Source organism: Chiloscyllium plagiosum, unplaced genomic scaffold (assembly GCF_037043375.1).
Source record: "Chiloscyllium plagiosum isolate Xiang-an unplaced genomic scaffold, Cpla_swu_hap1 HiC_scaffold_2, whole genome shotgun sequence".
Classification (NCBI taxonomy): domain Eukaryota; kingdom Metazoa; phylum Chordata; class Chondrichthyes; order Orectolobiformes; family Hemiscylliidae; genus Chiloscyllium; species Chiloscyllium plagiosum.
The window spans coordinates 11,904,096-11,919,982 of NW_028270140.1; the positions used below are offsets into that span (position 1 = coordinate 11,904,096).

At 41.6% G+C, this 15,887-nt stretch overlaps 1 protein-coding gene across 1 annotated transcript in view; it reads right to left on the reverse strand.

Moving 5' to 3' along the window:
• The window catches only part of acer2 (alkaline ceramidase 2), a 66,986-nt gene extending 53,514 nt beyond the window's left edge, over positions 1-13,472 (reverse strand). Inside the window, exons 1-2 of the mRNA XM_043719072.2 lie at positions 13,143-13,472; positions 8,574-8,688 (exon numbers count right to left, since the gene is read on the reverse strand). Of these exons, the coding sequence (XP_043575007.1) occupies positions 8,574-8,688; positions 13,143-13,244 (217 nt within the window). The 5' untranslated portion in view covers positions 13,245-13,472. The remainder of the gene's footprint in view (positions 1-8,573; positions 8,689-13,142) is intronic.
• Positions 13,473-15,887: the final 2,415 nt, after the last annotated feature.

The window sequence follows — 15,887 nt, forward strand, 5'->3', positions numbered from 1 at the left end:
AGAGAAATCTGAATTATTACTTCGGGTTGAGTGAGCTGAAAATGTGTTGCTGGAAAAGTGCAGCAGGTCAGGCTGCATCCAAGGAGCAGGAGAATCGACGTTTCGGGCATGAGCCCTTCTTCAGGAACCCTTCTTCGGGTTGAGTGACCCTTCCTCAGCGTCAACATTTTGTCAAGCATTCATCAAGTGTCTATTCTACTTCAACGTTTTGCCCCTGTTAATGTTACATTCTGCACCAGCAAGCAATATTCTCAATCATTTAACTGAATGTCAAAAATTGTATACTTGATGATCAGGAATATCCATAACCAATTTAAAATGAATGTAGTGCACTAGTTGCACGGTTGGTTTAAACAACATGATGAGTACATCAATATACTTAACTAGTTAGCAGGTAGAAAGAGAAAAGACAGGTTTTCAATTTTTTTAATTCGCAGCAGGTCATGGGGATTGTGAACCTGAGTTTTTGATAGGCATTCCTGGTTGGGAAACTCCTTACCAGGAATGCCATTTCAAAATAATGACCCTTCATGAGTTTTGAGAAGATCTGCAGCTCAGGTGGAGGTTCTGGATGTAGGTTTGCTCTCTGAGCTGGAAGGTTCATTTTCAAACGTTTCGTCACTATACTAGGGAACATCTTCAGTGGGCCTCCGGACGAAGCATCATCCAGAGGCTCACTGACAATGTTATCTAGTATGGTGACGAAATGTCTGAAAATGAACCTCCCAGCTCTGCGAGCAAACCTACATCCAAAATGCCCCTTCCCATGTCAGAACTGAGAAACGGAGGAAAGCGATGCTTTTTTTGTGGAGAAGATCAAGATAAAAGAAGGGAGCAAAAAGAAATTGGTTCAATATATAAAACATTAACTTTTTCTTTTCAAGAGGTGTATTCCATATTATTAGCTTTTCCTACTCTTATTACATTTCCAGTACTTGTTTGTTCATTGTTTTATCTTTTGTGAAAGAATGATTTGCCTGGGTAAGAGCTCTGCATATAATTTAGTATTAGCTGGTAGTTTAGGAAAATAAAATTAGGTTGCTTTCAGTTATTATAATGCAAATAAAATTAGACCAAGTGATAACAGGCCTTTGAAACTTAAGATAAATGCCATTTATGTGTTAATATTTGTATTTAATAACGGCCTTGGTGGAGTAAGATTAGATTAGATTCCCTACAGTGTGGAAACAGGCCCTTCGGGCCAACTAGTCCACACCGACCCTCCAAAGAGTAACCCACACAGACCCATTCCCCTAACTAATACACCTAACTCTATAGGCAAGTTAGCATGACCAATTCACCTAACCTGCACATCTTTGGATTGTGGGAGGAAACCGGAGCACCTGGAGGAAACCCACAGAGACACGGGGAGAATGTCTGTCACAGTCACCCGAGGCTGGAATCGAACCCAGGTCCCTAGCGCTGTGACGCAGCAGTGCTAACCACTGAGCCACCGAGCCACCCAGTAAACAGTAAAATACTGTTGTCTGTCAGTGTGTGCATTCAAATCCCTCTCCAGGGGACTGAGCACAAAACCTGACACTCTAATCCTACACTGTATGACTGTGCACTCTCAATGCTTCTGCCTGTTCTTTCAGGTATGTATGCAGATACCCTGAAAAAAGTACTGAATTCTCCCAATGTCTTGTCAAACATTAATCCTTCAACGAACACCATTAAAAGAGCTATTGTCACTTCATCTTTGCTTGTCAGACCTTGCTGTACATAAAAAATTCCTCAATTACAGTGACTACATTGAAGATGTCTTTCATTGTTGTGAAATACTTTCAGTCATTTTGATGTATCTAACTGAGCTATATAAGTGCATGTTGTTTTTCCAATTCTGGGCATCAAACCACTTTCCCATTCTATAAAACGGAGCAATGACTTCCAATTAGTGAAGCAAAACCAAGCAGAAATCTGACAGAAATTTACTGAAGTCATTTTTGTATTATATCTGCGATATTGCAACAGAGGTAGCAGGTACTGTGGGATGGCATACCACAATAAGAAAATCAGGAATCTGCAAATGGATATAGAGAGATTGAGGGAGTGGGAAAAAACTTGGCTAATGGATTGTGCATTGATAGGAAGAATCGAAAGTAGACAGCTATTTAAATGGAGAAAGACTCCAAACAAGTGTACTGCAAAGGTATTAGATTAGATTACTTACAGTGTGGAAACAGGCCCTTCGGCCCAACAAGGCCACACCAACCCTCTGAAGAGCAACCCACCCAGACCCATTCCCCTACAGTTACCCCTTCAACTAACAATTTAGCACATCTTTGGACTGTGGGAGGAAACTGGAGCACACCCACGCAGAATGTGTAAACTCCTCACAGACAGTTGCCTGAGGCAGGAATTGAACCCAGGTCTCTGGCTCTGTGAGGCAGCAGTGCTAACCACTGTGCCACCGTGCAGCCCAGGTACCTGGGTGTTTATTACGCAGGAACAGCAGGTAAATAAGACAGCAAACAGAATTTTGCCCGAATCAATTAGGTTTTTGTACTTTAGAAAAACAACAAAGTCTTGTTACAATTGCACATGCTGTTGGCAAAGTGACATTTGAAGTACTGTGAACAGTTTCTGCCCCCACATTTAAAAAAAAGAGTAGACTGGAACTAGGTGCAGTTCAAAAACAAAATCATTATGATCATTCCTGGGAATGGAGGGATAGAAGAATGCCTTACCCAGAATGGTTAAACAAGTTGAGTCTTTATTCATTAGAGTTTAGAAGAATGAGAAGTGATCTTATTGAAACACATAAGATTCTGAGGGGGTGCTTGACAGGGTAGATGTTGAGAACGTTTCTGCTAGTGGGGGAATCTTGAATTCGGGGACATAATTTCAAAAGAAGATGACACTCATTTAAACTGAGACGGAAAAAGAATTTCTTCTATCAGAGGCTAGTAAATGTCTAAAATTCTTTACCCCGAGAGATGTGGATGCGAGGTCACTGAAAGTATATAAAGAAGAGGACATTGGTTAGACCACTTTTGGAATATTGCATGCAATTCTGGTCTCCTTGCTATCGGAAGGATGTTGTGAAACTTGAAAGGATTCAGAAAAGATTTACAAGGATGTTGCCAGATCTGAGCTACAGGGAGAGGCTGAACAGGCTGGGGCTGTTTTTCCTGGAGCGTCGGAGACTGAGGGGTGACCTTATAGAGGTTTATAAAATCATGAGGGGCATCGATAGGATAAATAGACAAAGTCTTTTCCCTGGGGTGGGGGAGTCCAGAACTAGAGGGCATAGGTTTAGGGTGAGAGGGGAAGGAGGGTGGTACGTGTATAGAATAAGCTGCCAGAGGAAGTAGTAGAGGCTAGTACAATTGCAACATTTAAAAGGCATCTGGATGGGTATATGAATAGGAAGGGTTTGGAGGGAAAAGGGCCAAGTGCTGGCAAGTGGGACTAGATTAGGTTGGGATATCAGGTTGGCCTGGACGAGTTGGACCAAAGGGTCTGTTTCCATGCTGTACATCTCTAAGACATTATAAGTAGATAGATTTTTGACAGCTATGCTGAGGTGGCAGTGGAAGAGGAGTTGAGCCCTGGGGCAGATCAGCAAAGATCTTGCTGAGTGTGGGGGCAGCCTTAAAGGGTCCCAATCTCCTTTTTCTCATGTTCTTATAAAACTAGGTCATAACCAACATAATCTAGCTCAAACAACAGCCAGCTTTCCTATCTCTTCATTACAAAATCATTTTATGTTAATAAGTCCGATGTTAGTTCTTCCTCAGATTAAACAGAGCCTCTAGGACGGGATTCCTTTTCACATTGAATGATGCTCCTACAACTAAACATGAGCGCTGGAACAAATCTCGAAACCATGTTCACTTTAGTACACAATCTTTGCACAACTTCAGTTTCTATTTTTATTCGGTGTCATGACAGTGACACCTGATTATGAACTTTGTTCAAGGATATTACAGATCTTCTAGCAATTAAAATATCCAGAAACATATGTGCAACATATTCTTGTGAAATGTGCATCTCAAAACCAAACATGTTGTGAGCCTGAACAATTTACTGTGGTAAGAATTCTAACAGACATAAGTTACCACAAGTGCGATATAATTGCACCCAATGACAATTTTGGCAAAACCACATGCTCACTATTATTTCAATAAAAGTTTCAACTGGCCTGATTTCATCATAAGGTCTCAGAAACCTCCTCATGTGAAACCATTCAGATGAATAAATCACAGCAATTTAAAACCCATTTACTTTTAAGCTTCTTCATACTGTGGGAGCAGATGGCTGCTACCACAGCAATAGAATTTATCGGTCTCTATTCTTCTGATTGAATACTTATCAGTCCACAATAAAAGCGGTAGCTGTATCAAATGACTCTCCTCCCATTGTTAGTCATTCACAGCATTCATAATGACTTCGGTAAAGTATAAAACTAGGGTCCCAAATGATGCCATTTTAAAAATAAGGAAATAGAGCTCTACAAGCAGACATGTGTTCAAGAAATTCAATAATACAGCACAGTGAATATGACATGACTTTGTGCCCATAACCTTCAACTGGTTATTATCAACTGAACTTGAACCTTTTTTAAGATGTGATGCATTATTGAATCCATTTACCTCTGCTTTATAGCAACATAGCTATCATAGCATATTGTTTGCAGCATGCGTTCATTGTGCCTTATCATATGTCTGGTAAAGGTCGTGGTTTTGTACAAACCTGCCATTGGTCACAAACTTCAAGAAGCCACAGTCACAATAAACCTATCAACTCAGTTCAGAAGTTCTGCTATTTTGAAACAATCTCTCCAACGACATCACATTTGAAAATCATGTGATTCAAGCATGAGGTTTGGCCCAAGGCAAAAATCAGCATCTTCAAGGTAGTGATCCTCACATCACTTCTTTATGGCTATGAGGCATGGACCACCTATAGACATGTCATAAAGCAGCTAGATTGTGGACAGTGAAGAGGATTAGCTCAGACTATAAAGGGATCTGGATCATAAGGGCCAATGATCCAAGGAATAGCAAATGGAGTTAGCTTTGATAAATGTAAGGTGTTGCATTTTGGTAAGGCAAACTAGCCAAAGATTTATACAGTTAATGGTAGGGCCTTGGGGGGAGGGGGGATGGGGGTGTTGCTGAAAAAAGAAACCTCAAGGTATAGGTGCACAGTTTCTTGAAAGTGGAGTCGCAGGTAGACAGGGCAATGAGCAATGGGTTTGGAACGCTTGCCTTCATTGGTCAGAACACTGAGTACAGGAGTTGGGACGTTGTGGCTGTACAGGACATTGGTGAAGCCACTGTTTGAATACTGCATACAATTTTGGTTGTCCTTCTATAGGAAGGATGTTGTTAAATTTGAGAAGGTGCAAAGAAGATTTGCAGGGATGTTGCCAGGGTTTGAGTTACAGGGAAAAGCTGAATAAACTGTGGCTTTTGTCCCTGGAGGGTTGGAGGCTGAGGTGTAACCTTATAGAGGTTTATAAAATCATGAGGAGGCATGGATAGGAAAAAAAGCCAAAGTATTTTTCCGAGGTGAGGGAGCCAGGTATCACTACCTGGTATAGCACCTGTACCATTCAAGATGGGCGTTGGTTACACAGTCTGGTGAACTTGGCCTGGACAGTCACAAAGGCCAACCTCCCATCCACAGAATCCATCTACCAGGCCCGCTGTCAAGGAAAGGCTGCCAGCATTCTCAAAGATCTATCCCACCCTGGCAACGTTTTTCTACAACCTCTACCATCGGGGAGAAGGTACTGAAGCCTGAATACATGCACTAGTCAGTTTTGAAACAGTTTCTACCCTACTGTTGTTAGAATACTGAATGGACTCACAAACTCTTAACATTCGCCTGTACCTGTGTTTTTGTTTTTGCCGCTGTTTACCTATTATTTACTTATATATGCTACTTTACTCTGTGATCTGCCTGTATTGCTAAGAAGACAAAGCTTTTCACTATGCCTCAGTACACCTGACAATAAATTCAATTAAATTCAAGAATAGAGGGCATAGGTTAAAGGTGAGAGGGGAAAGATTTAAAAAGAACGTGAGAAATATCTTTTTCAAGCAGAGGGTGGTGCATGTATGGAACAAGCAGCCAGAGGAAGTGGTGGGGGCTGGTACAATTGTTACATTTAAAAGACATTTGGATGGGTTTATGAATACTAAGGGTTTGGAGAGATATAAGCCAAATGCTGGCAAATGGGTCTAGGTCAGATTGGGATGTTTGTTCAGACTGGATGTGTTGTACCAAAGAGTAATTTTTTGTATTGTACAGCTCTTTGAGTCCATAACACAACCAGTTTCCTGACTGAACACTCATCCAGTGAGTGATGGGAAAAATCCATTAGTTTTCAGTGTGTGCTCATTTGCTGAACTCTACAAATTTGTTCCAACATGCTTTCTTTGCCTTAATCCTTTAAGTTATGGAACCATAACTGCAGTCTATTAAAACCAAAGAAAGCTCAGTGAGTAAATACACCAGGAGTTATATTGCTGAATATATAGAACAGTAAATCTATGGTGCCTCTGTAATGGTAGCATTAGGAATGTTATAACTGGACTTATCTCAAAGTAAATTAGAGGTAAAGTCATCTGCTGGCATAGCACTTATGGATAAATTGCAATTGTCTGTAATTGTAAGAGTTCAAATTAAACAAAAGCAAAGGAACTGGTCTCTCTTATTTGTTGGATTTCATGAACAAACTGTAAAATGTGTTTAGTTAGTCTCAAGAAACTCCTCATCTGATGAAAATAATTGAGGGGAGATTCATACCGCGTTATAATATGAAGATACCATTGTCTACCTTCGGAGGGTCGGTGTGGACTTGTTGGGCCGAAGGGCCTGTTTGCACACTGTAAGTAATCTAATCTAAATATAAGGTGAAAAGTGAGCCTGTTTGCTCCTATGATAAGCAGCAACCTATATCAGATTACTTCGTTAAAATTGGTTTTTTTTGTGTTTGCAGCCTAAAATCTTTGCATCAAAAAATGAGACTTTTTGGTTGAATCTCTGGCCCATTGCATGCAGCTTCGGGGCACTGTTTATACTGCAGCACTGTCACTAGAATCCGTATGACTGCTTTTGTGACCAATACAAAGCAACATTATCGTATCAGACAGTCAACTGCTGCACTTATGCAAAGAGAAGCCAGTGTTAGTTGGGCATTTTTGTGTTGCTGACTCTGCTGAAAATCAACATTTACACTGTATTAGTTTAGCACAAATCAAATTCAAACAGTTAGAAATATAGATATATTTGATTTCTATGAGAAAATATTATTGAGAAGTAAACAGGATTTGAAATGTCAGTTCAAACCTATTTAGATTCAAATAAATAATACAGATGGAGTAAATATGAATTAGCAAGAAAGCTCTCACTATTTGATTTAAGTGTTTGTTGTAACCTGCTTTTATACATAAAATGACACCAACTTTATAAAACCCTCCAACCAGCAAAATTCCTACGATTACCTTATTGCAAATAAAATGCTGCAATGTAGGCTCATCCCATCCACATGTCACTCAAGGATGTCTATATCTGTTACACATTAGATGCACAATTTCCTCTGGCATTTAGATAAAATCTGACTTTGCAATTTACTCTTTGCTGCAATCATGCTTTTGATCTTGTAAGTTGCACTTTCTATATTTCTGCAGTCAGTCACAAAAAGAATGACTCTTGACAGAAATTCAAATCTATATAAAAAAAACACCTTCTCAGAACCTATCACATTAAGCACCTTTGGACTCTTTACATAATTTCCTTCTACTACCTGTTTAGCACTCCCCTTGTTCCTATAAAATGCTATTGGATACTTATTGCACAGAAACGTAAGCATGCATTATTGTTGGTAATCACGGGTGCATTTCCACGAGGAATAGCTGAATAGAGACTAAGAGCAAGAAGACTTGGCAATTTTCATTTCACCAGTCCATAGGCATTCTGGATAATTGGTAAACACCTACTGAAGTCTTAACTGAAAACAACATAGACACTAGGGCAAACCTGGCTCTTTCCAGGTCTTCATTGTCCAGATGCTCACTGGATTGACACTTTGCATCAATGGCAATTATTACTTGTCGGAATGTGTGAGTATCCTTTCTATGCATTTCCGATGGATTAGTTTAGAAGATGGGGGTGGCGGAGGGGAAGGGTAGATCGAGGGAGAGATGGATGGAGGGAAGGAAGGATGGATGGATGGGATAGATGGGTGGATGGACAGAATCATTTATTAGAAAACTGGTGTTACGAAGCATTCACAAGTAAATCTACTGGGAATCAAGAGTATAATGCATGGAAAGAATACAATGAAACTATTTTTAAAAAGTCTTAATGTATACCTATATCAGCATAATTTTAATAACTAAGTGCAAACACCATAGCCATGATGGTTTTAACTATTTAGTAGAATGCTTGATGAAGTGTTATTTTATCACATTAATTTTCTTCCAGGTAAAGTATTTAACTGTTAACAATACAGAAACTAGATACCAAGTTCACACATTCATTACCTCATTAAACAACCAGCTACAAGCCTTTTAAAAAATTTCCAGGAAAAATACAACTGAAACAATACTACTTACCTACAACAACAAGCAAAGTCCAAATTAGATATATCCCACTGTTGAAACATGTTGCATATTGTCGAAATAAGTACATGCATATAGGTGGCAACACAAAAAACAAAACATTGCTGATCTGCAAAATAAAAGTTAAAATATGTAGGGTATGTAAATAATACAAACACAATTAACTCAAAATGATTGACATTACGACAAAACAATTGTCTTCAAACAAAAAGCAGCAATCAGACAGTCTTACCAAAGGAAAGACTGTCATGAAGAACATAATATCAATGAGAAATTGTACTAATGACTAAATCTCAGAGTTCCCCATAAAAAATACATTTTTCAGCAACATAATTGTATATATAATGACAAACAAATTCATACAACATTTGGTACTACTTCGCTTAGTTTAACTTATCCAGATACTAAAACCAAGAAGTCCTTTATTATGTCATCCACTTGTGTTATATGCAGTTCAAGGTTTCTGTCTGCATTTCACAACCCGAAAGATCACTGCCTGTGCAAGACAAGCACTGCATGAAGAACCTCCATGTACTGGTTCTAAATTCTTCGTTCACAACCACCCCCCCACCCCATACCCAACACACACCCCCCCTCATTCCCCACCGACAAAATAAATGGATTGTGCCTCAACAGTGTGTAATCCTAATGTAACACCCACAATATACATCCGCTGCAGCTGATAGCAGGGCCTTAGAAAAATAGATTGTCACCCTCAGCTTCTTTTGTCAAAATGCACATTTTATTCATAAAATATGAAAAAATACATTGCATAACAGTTCGAATCTGATATTACACAGTGAGCAATTAGGTTCACTTTCTTTCAGTATATTACACAGCACTCAAGCTATATCATTAAACCTACAATTACATGAAATATTGACAATTTACACATATACTTTATGACAAACATTCTCTGGTGGTTATAGTCCAAAGGGTTTTGTACATTTTATGAAGCCTAACTATGCTGTGACTAGAAACTTTTCGGCTGTGGCCTTTTCCAGTTGAGACTTTGCAGTGGCTGTCCCAAGCTTTATTGTATTGTTTGCATGTTCTCCTGAACCTTAAAGTGTGGTGTTCCGCAATAGTCAATCACAGACAGCTTTTTGCACTGGAGACATTGCAGACAAACCAAAGAGCATCTTTCACTGAGTTGGCAGTACTGCAACAATAAGTAGTGTTTAACTTAGTGTGCACCCCTGGGATCAGCACACTGAGCACAGAGTCCTGTGTTACTGAGCTACCCAGGATAAATCTTGACAAAAAAAAACACTTTCCAGATCTTCTTCACAAAGGCACTTTGCAGAATGTGGTGAGCAACAATCTCTTTCCCACTGCAGATGCTCCAAAGACAGTTAGCAGTGGCACTTACACTCCAGCGTACTTATGAAGGATCTGATGACAGGACCCATCTCACCACCAGCCTGGCTTTACCTTTGTGCTTGTTTGAAAATTTTGGAGATAAGGCACTCTACCAAATGTCTTGGATGGTCTGCTCAGGGAACTATACAACTTGAACCCCCACCTCCTTTTCCCCTTGAGGGAGCTATGTGCCAAAATTACAGACTTAGAGTTTTCTTGCATAAACTTTTCCACAAGAGGGAAATGGCATGGTGCAGTTTAAGATAATGAAGAGTTCTGAAGCAATTTGGCAAGGCAGATCTTTCTCAACATTGGTGAACTGATGGACAGCAGCACATAGAGTCATAGAAGCATGGAGTCATACAGCATGGAAAAAGACCCTTCAGTCCACTCGTCCGTGCCAACCAGACATCCCAACCTGACCTAGTCCCATTTGCCAACATTTGACCATATCCCTCTAAACTCTTCCTATTCATATATCCATCCAGATGCCTTTTAAATGCTGTAATTGTACCAGCCTCCACCACTTCCTCTGGCAGCTTGTTCCACAGACACGCTGTGTAAATAAGTTACCCTTTAGGTCCCTTTTATATCTTTCCTTTCTTATCTTAAACCTCTAGTCTTGGACTCCCCCTTGACTATTCATCCTTTCCATGGCCCTCACAATTTTATAAACCTCCACCTCTCAAACAACAGGGAAAAAAATCCCCAGTCCATTCAGCCTCTCCATATAACTGATACCCTCTAGTCCCAGCAACACCCATATAATCTTTTCTGCACCCTCCCAAATTTAACAACATCCTTCCTATAGAAATGCAACCCGAATTATATACACATAATGACACTTGGAGATTGTGGCTCGATTCAGCTGTACCCAAACAGCAGGCTTGCTGTTATAGTAGTGGAAACTTGTCATAGGTTATTTGGCCCTGCTTCTCCTAATGCTATATTATATTTTTTTTAAGATTGCAAACTCTGTCACTTAACCAATGATTTGCATAAATCCAGTGTTACCTCTTTACTCCTATCCACTATGCCCCTGTTCTTATAACTTCAAATTTTAATAACCTTTTTATAGCAATTGCACATTCAGGAAATTAAAATTTGATCTCAGGTCTCTCTTTCTTTTAAGAGTTTACTCCCACTTCATGGTTCTGGCCTCCCAAAAGAATTTCCCCCGGTTAACATTTCATCAGTCTGCCCACCTCAGTCTTTTAGAAATCTTTAAAAGTCATACAGTCATACAGCACGGAAACAGATCCTTTAGTCAAACCAGTCCATGCGGAACATAATCCCAAACTAAACTAACTCCCTCCAAACCTTTCCACTCAGGGACATACTCAAATATGTTTTAAATATGCCCGCATCCACCACTTCCTCAGGAAGGTCATTTCCACATGAACCTCATTCTCTGTGTCAAAAAAAACTGTACCTTGTGTCTTTTTCAAATCTCTCACTTTAAAAATGTGCCACCCCCCCCACCCCAAGTCTTGAAATCCCCCATCCTAGGGAAAAGACACCTACCATTAATCTTATCCAAACCCCTCATGATTTTACAAACCTCTGTAAGGTCACCTCTCAACCTCCCACACTCCAGTGAAAAAGTCCCACCCTAACCAGCTTTTCTTTATAACTTAAACCATCCAACATCCTGGTAAATCCCATCTGAACCCTCTCTAGTAAACTTTCAGGTTGCATTCCCTACGACCAGGCAAGTTCAAATCTCACACTGAAATTCAGGATGTGGATCGGAGATGCCTTGAGGTACCCATGAGGATGGCCTCAACCGGGACCTTGGGTACATGCCACACTACAGGTGACCCCACTACAGTATAATCTCTCTCTCTCACACACACACCCATTCACACAAACTCTTTCTCAAACACACACTCATTCTCATACACATACAAACACTCCCGACACACCCTCTCACAGGCTTACACTCCATCACACCCACACACACGCACATGCACACACTCACTCTCTCTCATGCACACACTCGCACACACACACACACATCTATAGGGTGAATTTGTAGTTGCAGAGTTATATTTGCAGATACATTCTATTTTGTTCAAAAAATGCACAATCTGCAGCCGTCAACACATGTAATATTTTGTGAATTCCACTTTGGGAATAGAACCAGTCTGACTCATGATTGGGATACGGACAGATAGACTCTGACCTAACACCTTTAATGCATTGTCTGAGCTGTCACGTTTTGTTATAAAACCTTAAGTTATCTCGAGAAGGTGACTTAAAATAAGTTCTGGGATTTACACATTAATGAACCAAAACCTGCAACCCATTCTAAAAGATAAAAGACATAACAACAATCTAGGTTTGTTCAATATATAATTTCAATTGCATGACACTGTAATCTTTCTGAGTCTTATGGTCTTATTCTCCACAACCACCTGATGAAGGAGAGGCGCTCTGAAAGCTAGTGCTTTCACATAAACCTGTTGCACTATAACCTGGTGTTGTGTGATTTTTAACTTTTTAGGGAAAACAGAGCCTGGAAATACTGCCCAGAATCAAAACTTAAAGGGTATCAATACTGCATAGAAACATCTATAATATTGCTGACTTTAACTCTGAATTTCACTCAAATTGTAGCAGTTTATTACTTTGGAAAATAAAGCTTTTAAAAAAAAGGATCGGAGGGCAGTATTAGCATAGGAAAATTAAAATAATAACCTGGAATGTTTTAGACGCAGAGACAGATGCTAAGAGTTGTGCTGCTGCTGGGAGCTTCACTAAACACATCCGCACGGACTTTACCGAAGCAAAACAATTCATACTCTGGGCTATGGGGGGGGGGGGGGGGGTTGCATACTGTGACTAATTCTGTAAAAATGCAACGGATTTTAAAAGCATCAAAACGGCAGCAACTGTGGACATGCTTCAGAATGCCCAGGGCAAAGGATTGCACTGGTTCGCCCTGTTACACAAATGTCTGGGTCAGTCTGGAGCAGCCCAATGTGTGGCACTAGCTGCCTCACGGTCCGGAACAACAAGAGGTTCCACTCCAGTTAATTTCCTGCTCCAACCGCTTATCTCTCCCAGAAAAGTTTACAGCGACTTCTGCTCGATCGGCAACAACTTCGATGTCCTAGAATTTTAAAAAAACAACAACACTTCGCCTCAATACAATACAACAAACCCTGCTTTCAAAAGAAACTAAAAATGGTTACAAACCGTGTTGTAAAATTCAGCAATGTTTGAGACAATCATGTAATTCCCCTCACACCAGTCCACTTCAGAACTGCCAGCCTGCAATTGGTTCCAAAATTGGCTCATGGTTTTGACTTTATTAATCTAGCTTTGTTTCCAGTTAAATCTCAAAAGACCTGTCTCCTTCCCTCTTATTTTTTTTTCAGTCAGCTTCAGCAGTTTGACACTGTTTACATCAGCTCCTCCATGCACAAGGGCAGGCTCAGAAATGAGCTTGCTCTCTCCTTTTCCTGCGGTGTCACTCAGGACAGTCCCAACGTGTGAGAGTAGTTATTTTTTTTAAGTTTCCTGAGCCCGGGTTTCCTTTCCATACGAATCACACTACCGCCGGTTGGCGTCTGTCCTTGAATTGCCTCAGGCGGATCTTTTACTCACCAGCCCCCAGGGTCACCAGCTCGCCTCCCGTGGCTAGTGGGTCGCCTCTCTCTGCTCCTGGGTCGGGACGGGAATTGCTTGCCTCCTTCCTCTCCCCACGCCCCTAAAAGGGACAAAACACTGTTGCAGATGTTGAACGATACAACATTCTGATGTTAGCATTAAACACGAGCCTTCACCAGTTTCCCCCTTCTCCCAGCGTTAATCTCCTCTGGCTGTCTTCCGCGACTGACCTCAACACCATTTTGCTTTACTTAATCAGCTTGAGACAATCTTTGGAAATCGAGGTGATTGCATTGCCACGGTGTGAACGCACAGGTCAAATCCTGACATTAAATTCGGAAAACTGGCCTCTTTAAAAAAGATACGAAAAGTTGAAAGGAATATTAAAACATAGGTCAGGGGTTGTACAGTTTTGTGGTTCTGGGAATGATGAAGAGATTGCATTGGTTTAGGTACTGTGTAGATGTTGTTAGTGTGTGCACAACAGCATCTTCGAGTTTCAAAGGACAGACCTTAAGGTCTTAAACATATTTTTACAGTACTGTCGGATGTGTTGAGCAGAAAGGCCTTAGTAAATCTACATAAAGTCTCCTACAGGTGGAATCCGGCGTCCAGCCTTGGTTCCACACAGAGCAATGGACAAGCGACTGCACTGAGACAGGAGGACTAGGATGACACCTGGTGTGGTGAGTTGCAAACTACAAATGGAACTTGAACATAAGATTGTTTTTTGTTTGCCTATGATTTGATGCAAATTTGTTACAAATGAACAGAATTAACGTTACCAAAAGGCGACATCCCCTTAAAGGGGCACAGTCACAAAAACTAAATGTTCAAATTAAATTCACATAAGTTAAATTAAAATGTGATTGTGGATAGGAATACTGAGCAGCAGTGCCTCTTCTAACCAATGGTTGTGAAAGGCCTGCAGTGGCCCACTTCACACTGCATGCTCCTTCTCCAGAGAAACTCAGGTGCAGATATAACCCACAGAAGACAGGCAGGCTGTACAGTTTATCAATCACCTCCACAGCCCATGTTGCAAGTAACATTCACACCACATAAATGCCAGGGAATGACTATCTCCAATAAGAGGTAAAAACAATAACTGCAGATGCTGGAAACCAGATTCTGGATCAGTGGTGCTGGAAGAGCACAGCAATTCAGGCAGCATCCAACGAGCAGCGAATTCAACGTTTCGGGCAAAAGCCCTTCATCAGGAATAAAGGCAGAGAGCCTGAAGCGTGGAGAGATAAGCTAGGGGAGGGTAGGGGTGGGGAGAGAGTAGCATAGAGTACAATGGGTGAGTGGGGGAGGAGATGAAGGTGATAGGTCAGGGAGGAGAGGGTGGAGTGGATAGGTGGAAAAGGAGCTAGGCAGGTCGGACAAGTCTGGACAAGTCAAGGGGACAGTGCGGAGCTGGAAGTTTGAAACTAGGATGAAGTGGGGGAAGGGGAAATGAGGAAGCTGTTGAAGTCCACATTGATGCCCTGGGGTTGAAGTGTTCCGAGGCGGAAGATGAGGCGTTCTTCCTCCAGGCGTCTGGTGGTGAGGGAGCGGCAGTGAAGGAGGCCCAGGACCTCCATGTCCTCGGTAGAGTGGGAGGGGGAGTTGAAATGTTGGGCCACGGGGCGGTTTGGTTGATTAGTGCGGGTGTCTCGGAGATGTTCCCTAAAGCACTCTGCTAGGAGGCGCCCAGTCTCCCCAATGTAGAGGAGACCGCATCGGGAGCAACGGATACAATAAATGATATTGGTGGATGTGCAGGTAAATCTTTGATGGATGTGGAAGGCTCCTTTAGGGCCTTGGATAGAGGTGAGGGAGGAGGTGTGGGCACAGGTTTTACAGTTCCTGCGGTGGCAGTGGAAAGTGCCAGGATGGGAGGGTGGGTCGTAGGGGGGCGTGGACCTGACCAGGTAGTCACGGAGGGAACGGTCTTTGCGGAAGGCGGAAAGGGGTGGGGAGGGAAATATATCCCTGGTGGTGGGGTCTTTTTGGAGGTGGTGGAAATGTCGGCAGATGATTTGGTTTATGTGGAGGTTTGTAGGGTGGAAGGTGAGCACCCGGGGCATTCTGTCCTTGTTACGGTTGGAGGGGTGGGGTCTGAGGGCGGAGGTGCGGGATGTGGACGAGATGCGTTGGAGGGCATCTTTAACCATGTGGGAAGGGAAATTGCGGTCTCTAAAGAAGGAGGCCATCTGGTGTGTTCGATGGTGGAACTGGTCCTCCTGGGAGCAGATACGGCGGAGGCGGAGGAATTGGGAATACGGGATGGCATTTTTGCAAGAGATAGGATGGGAAGAGGTGTAATCCAGGTAGCTGTGGGAGTCG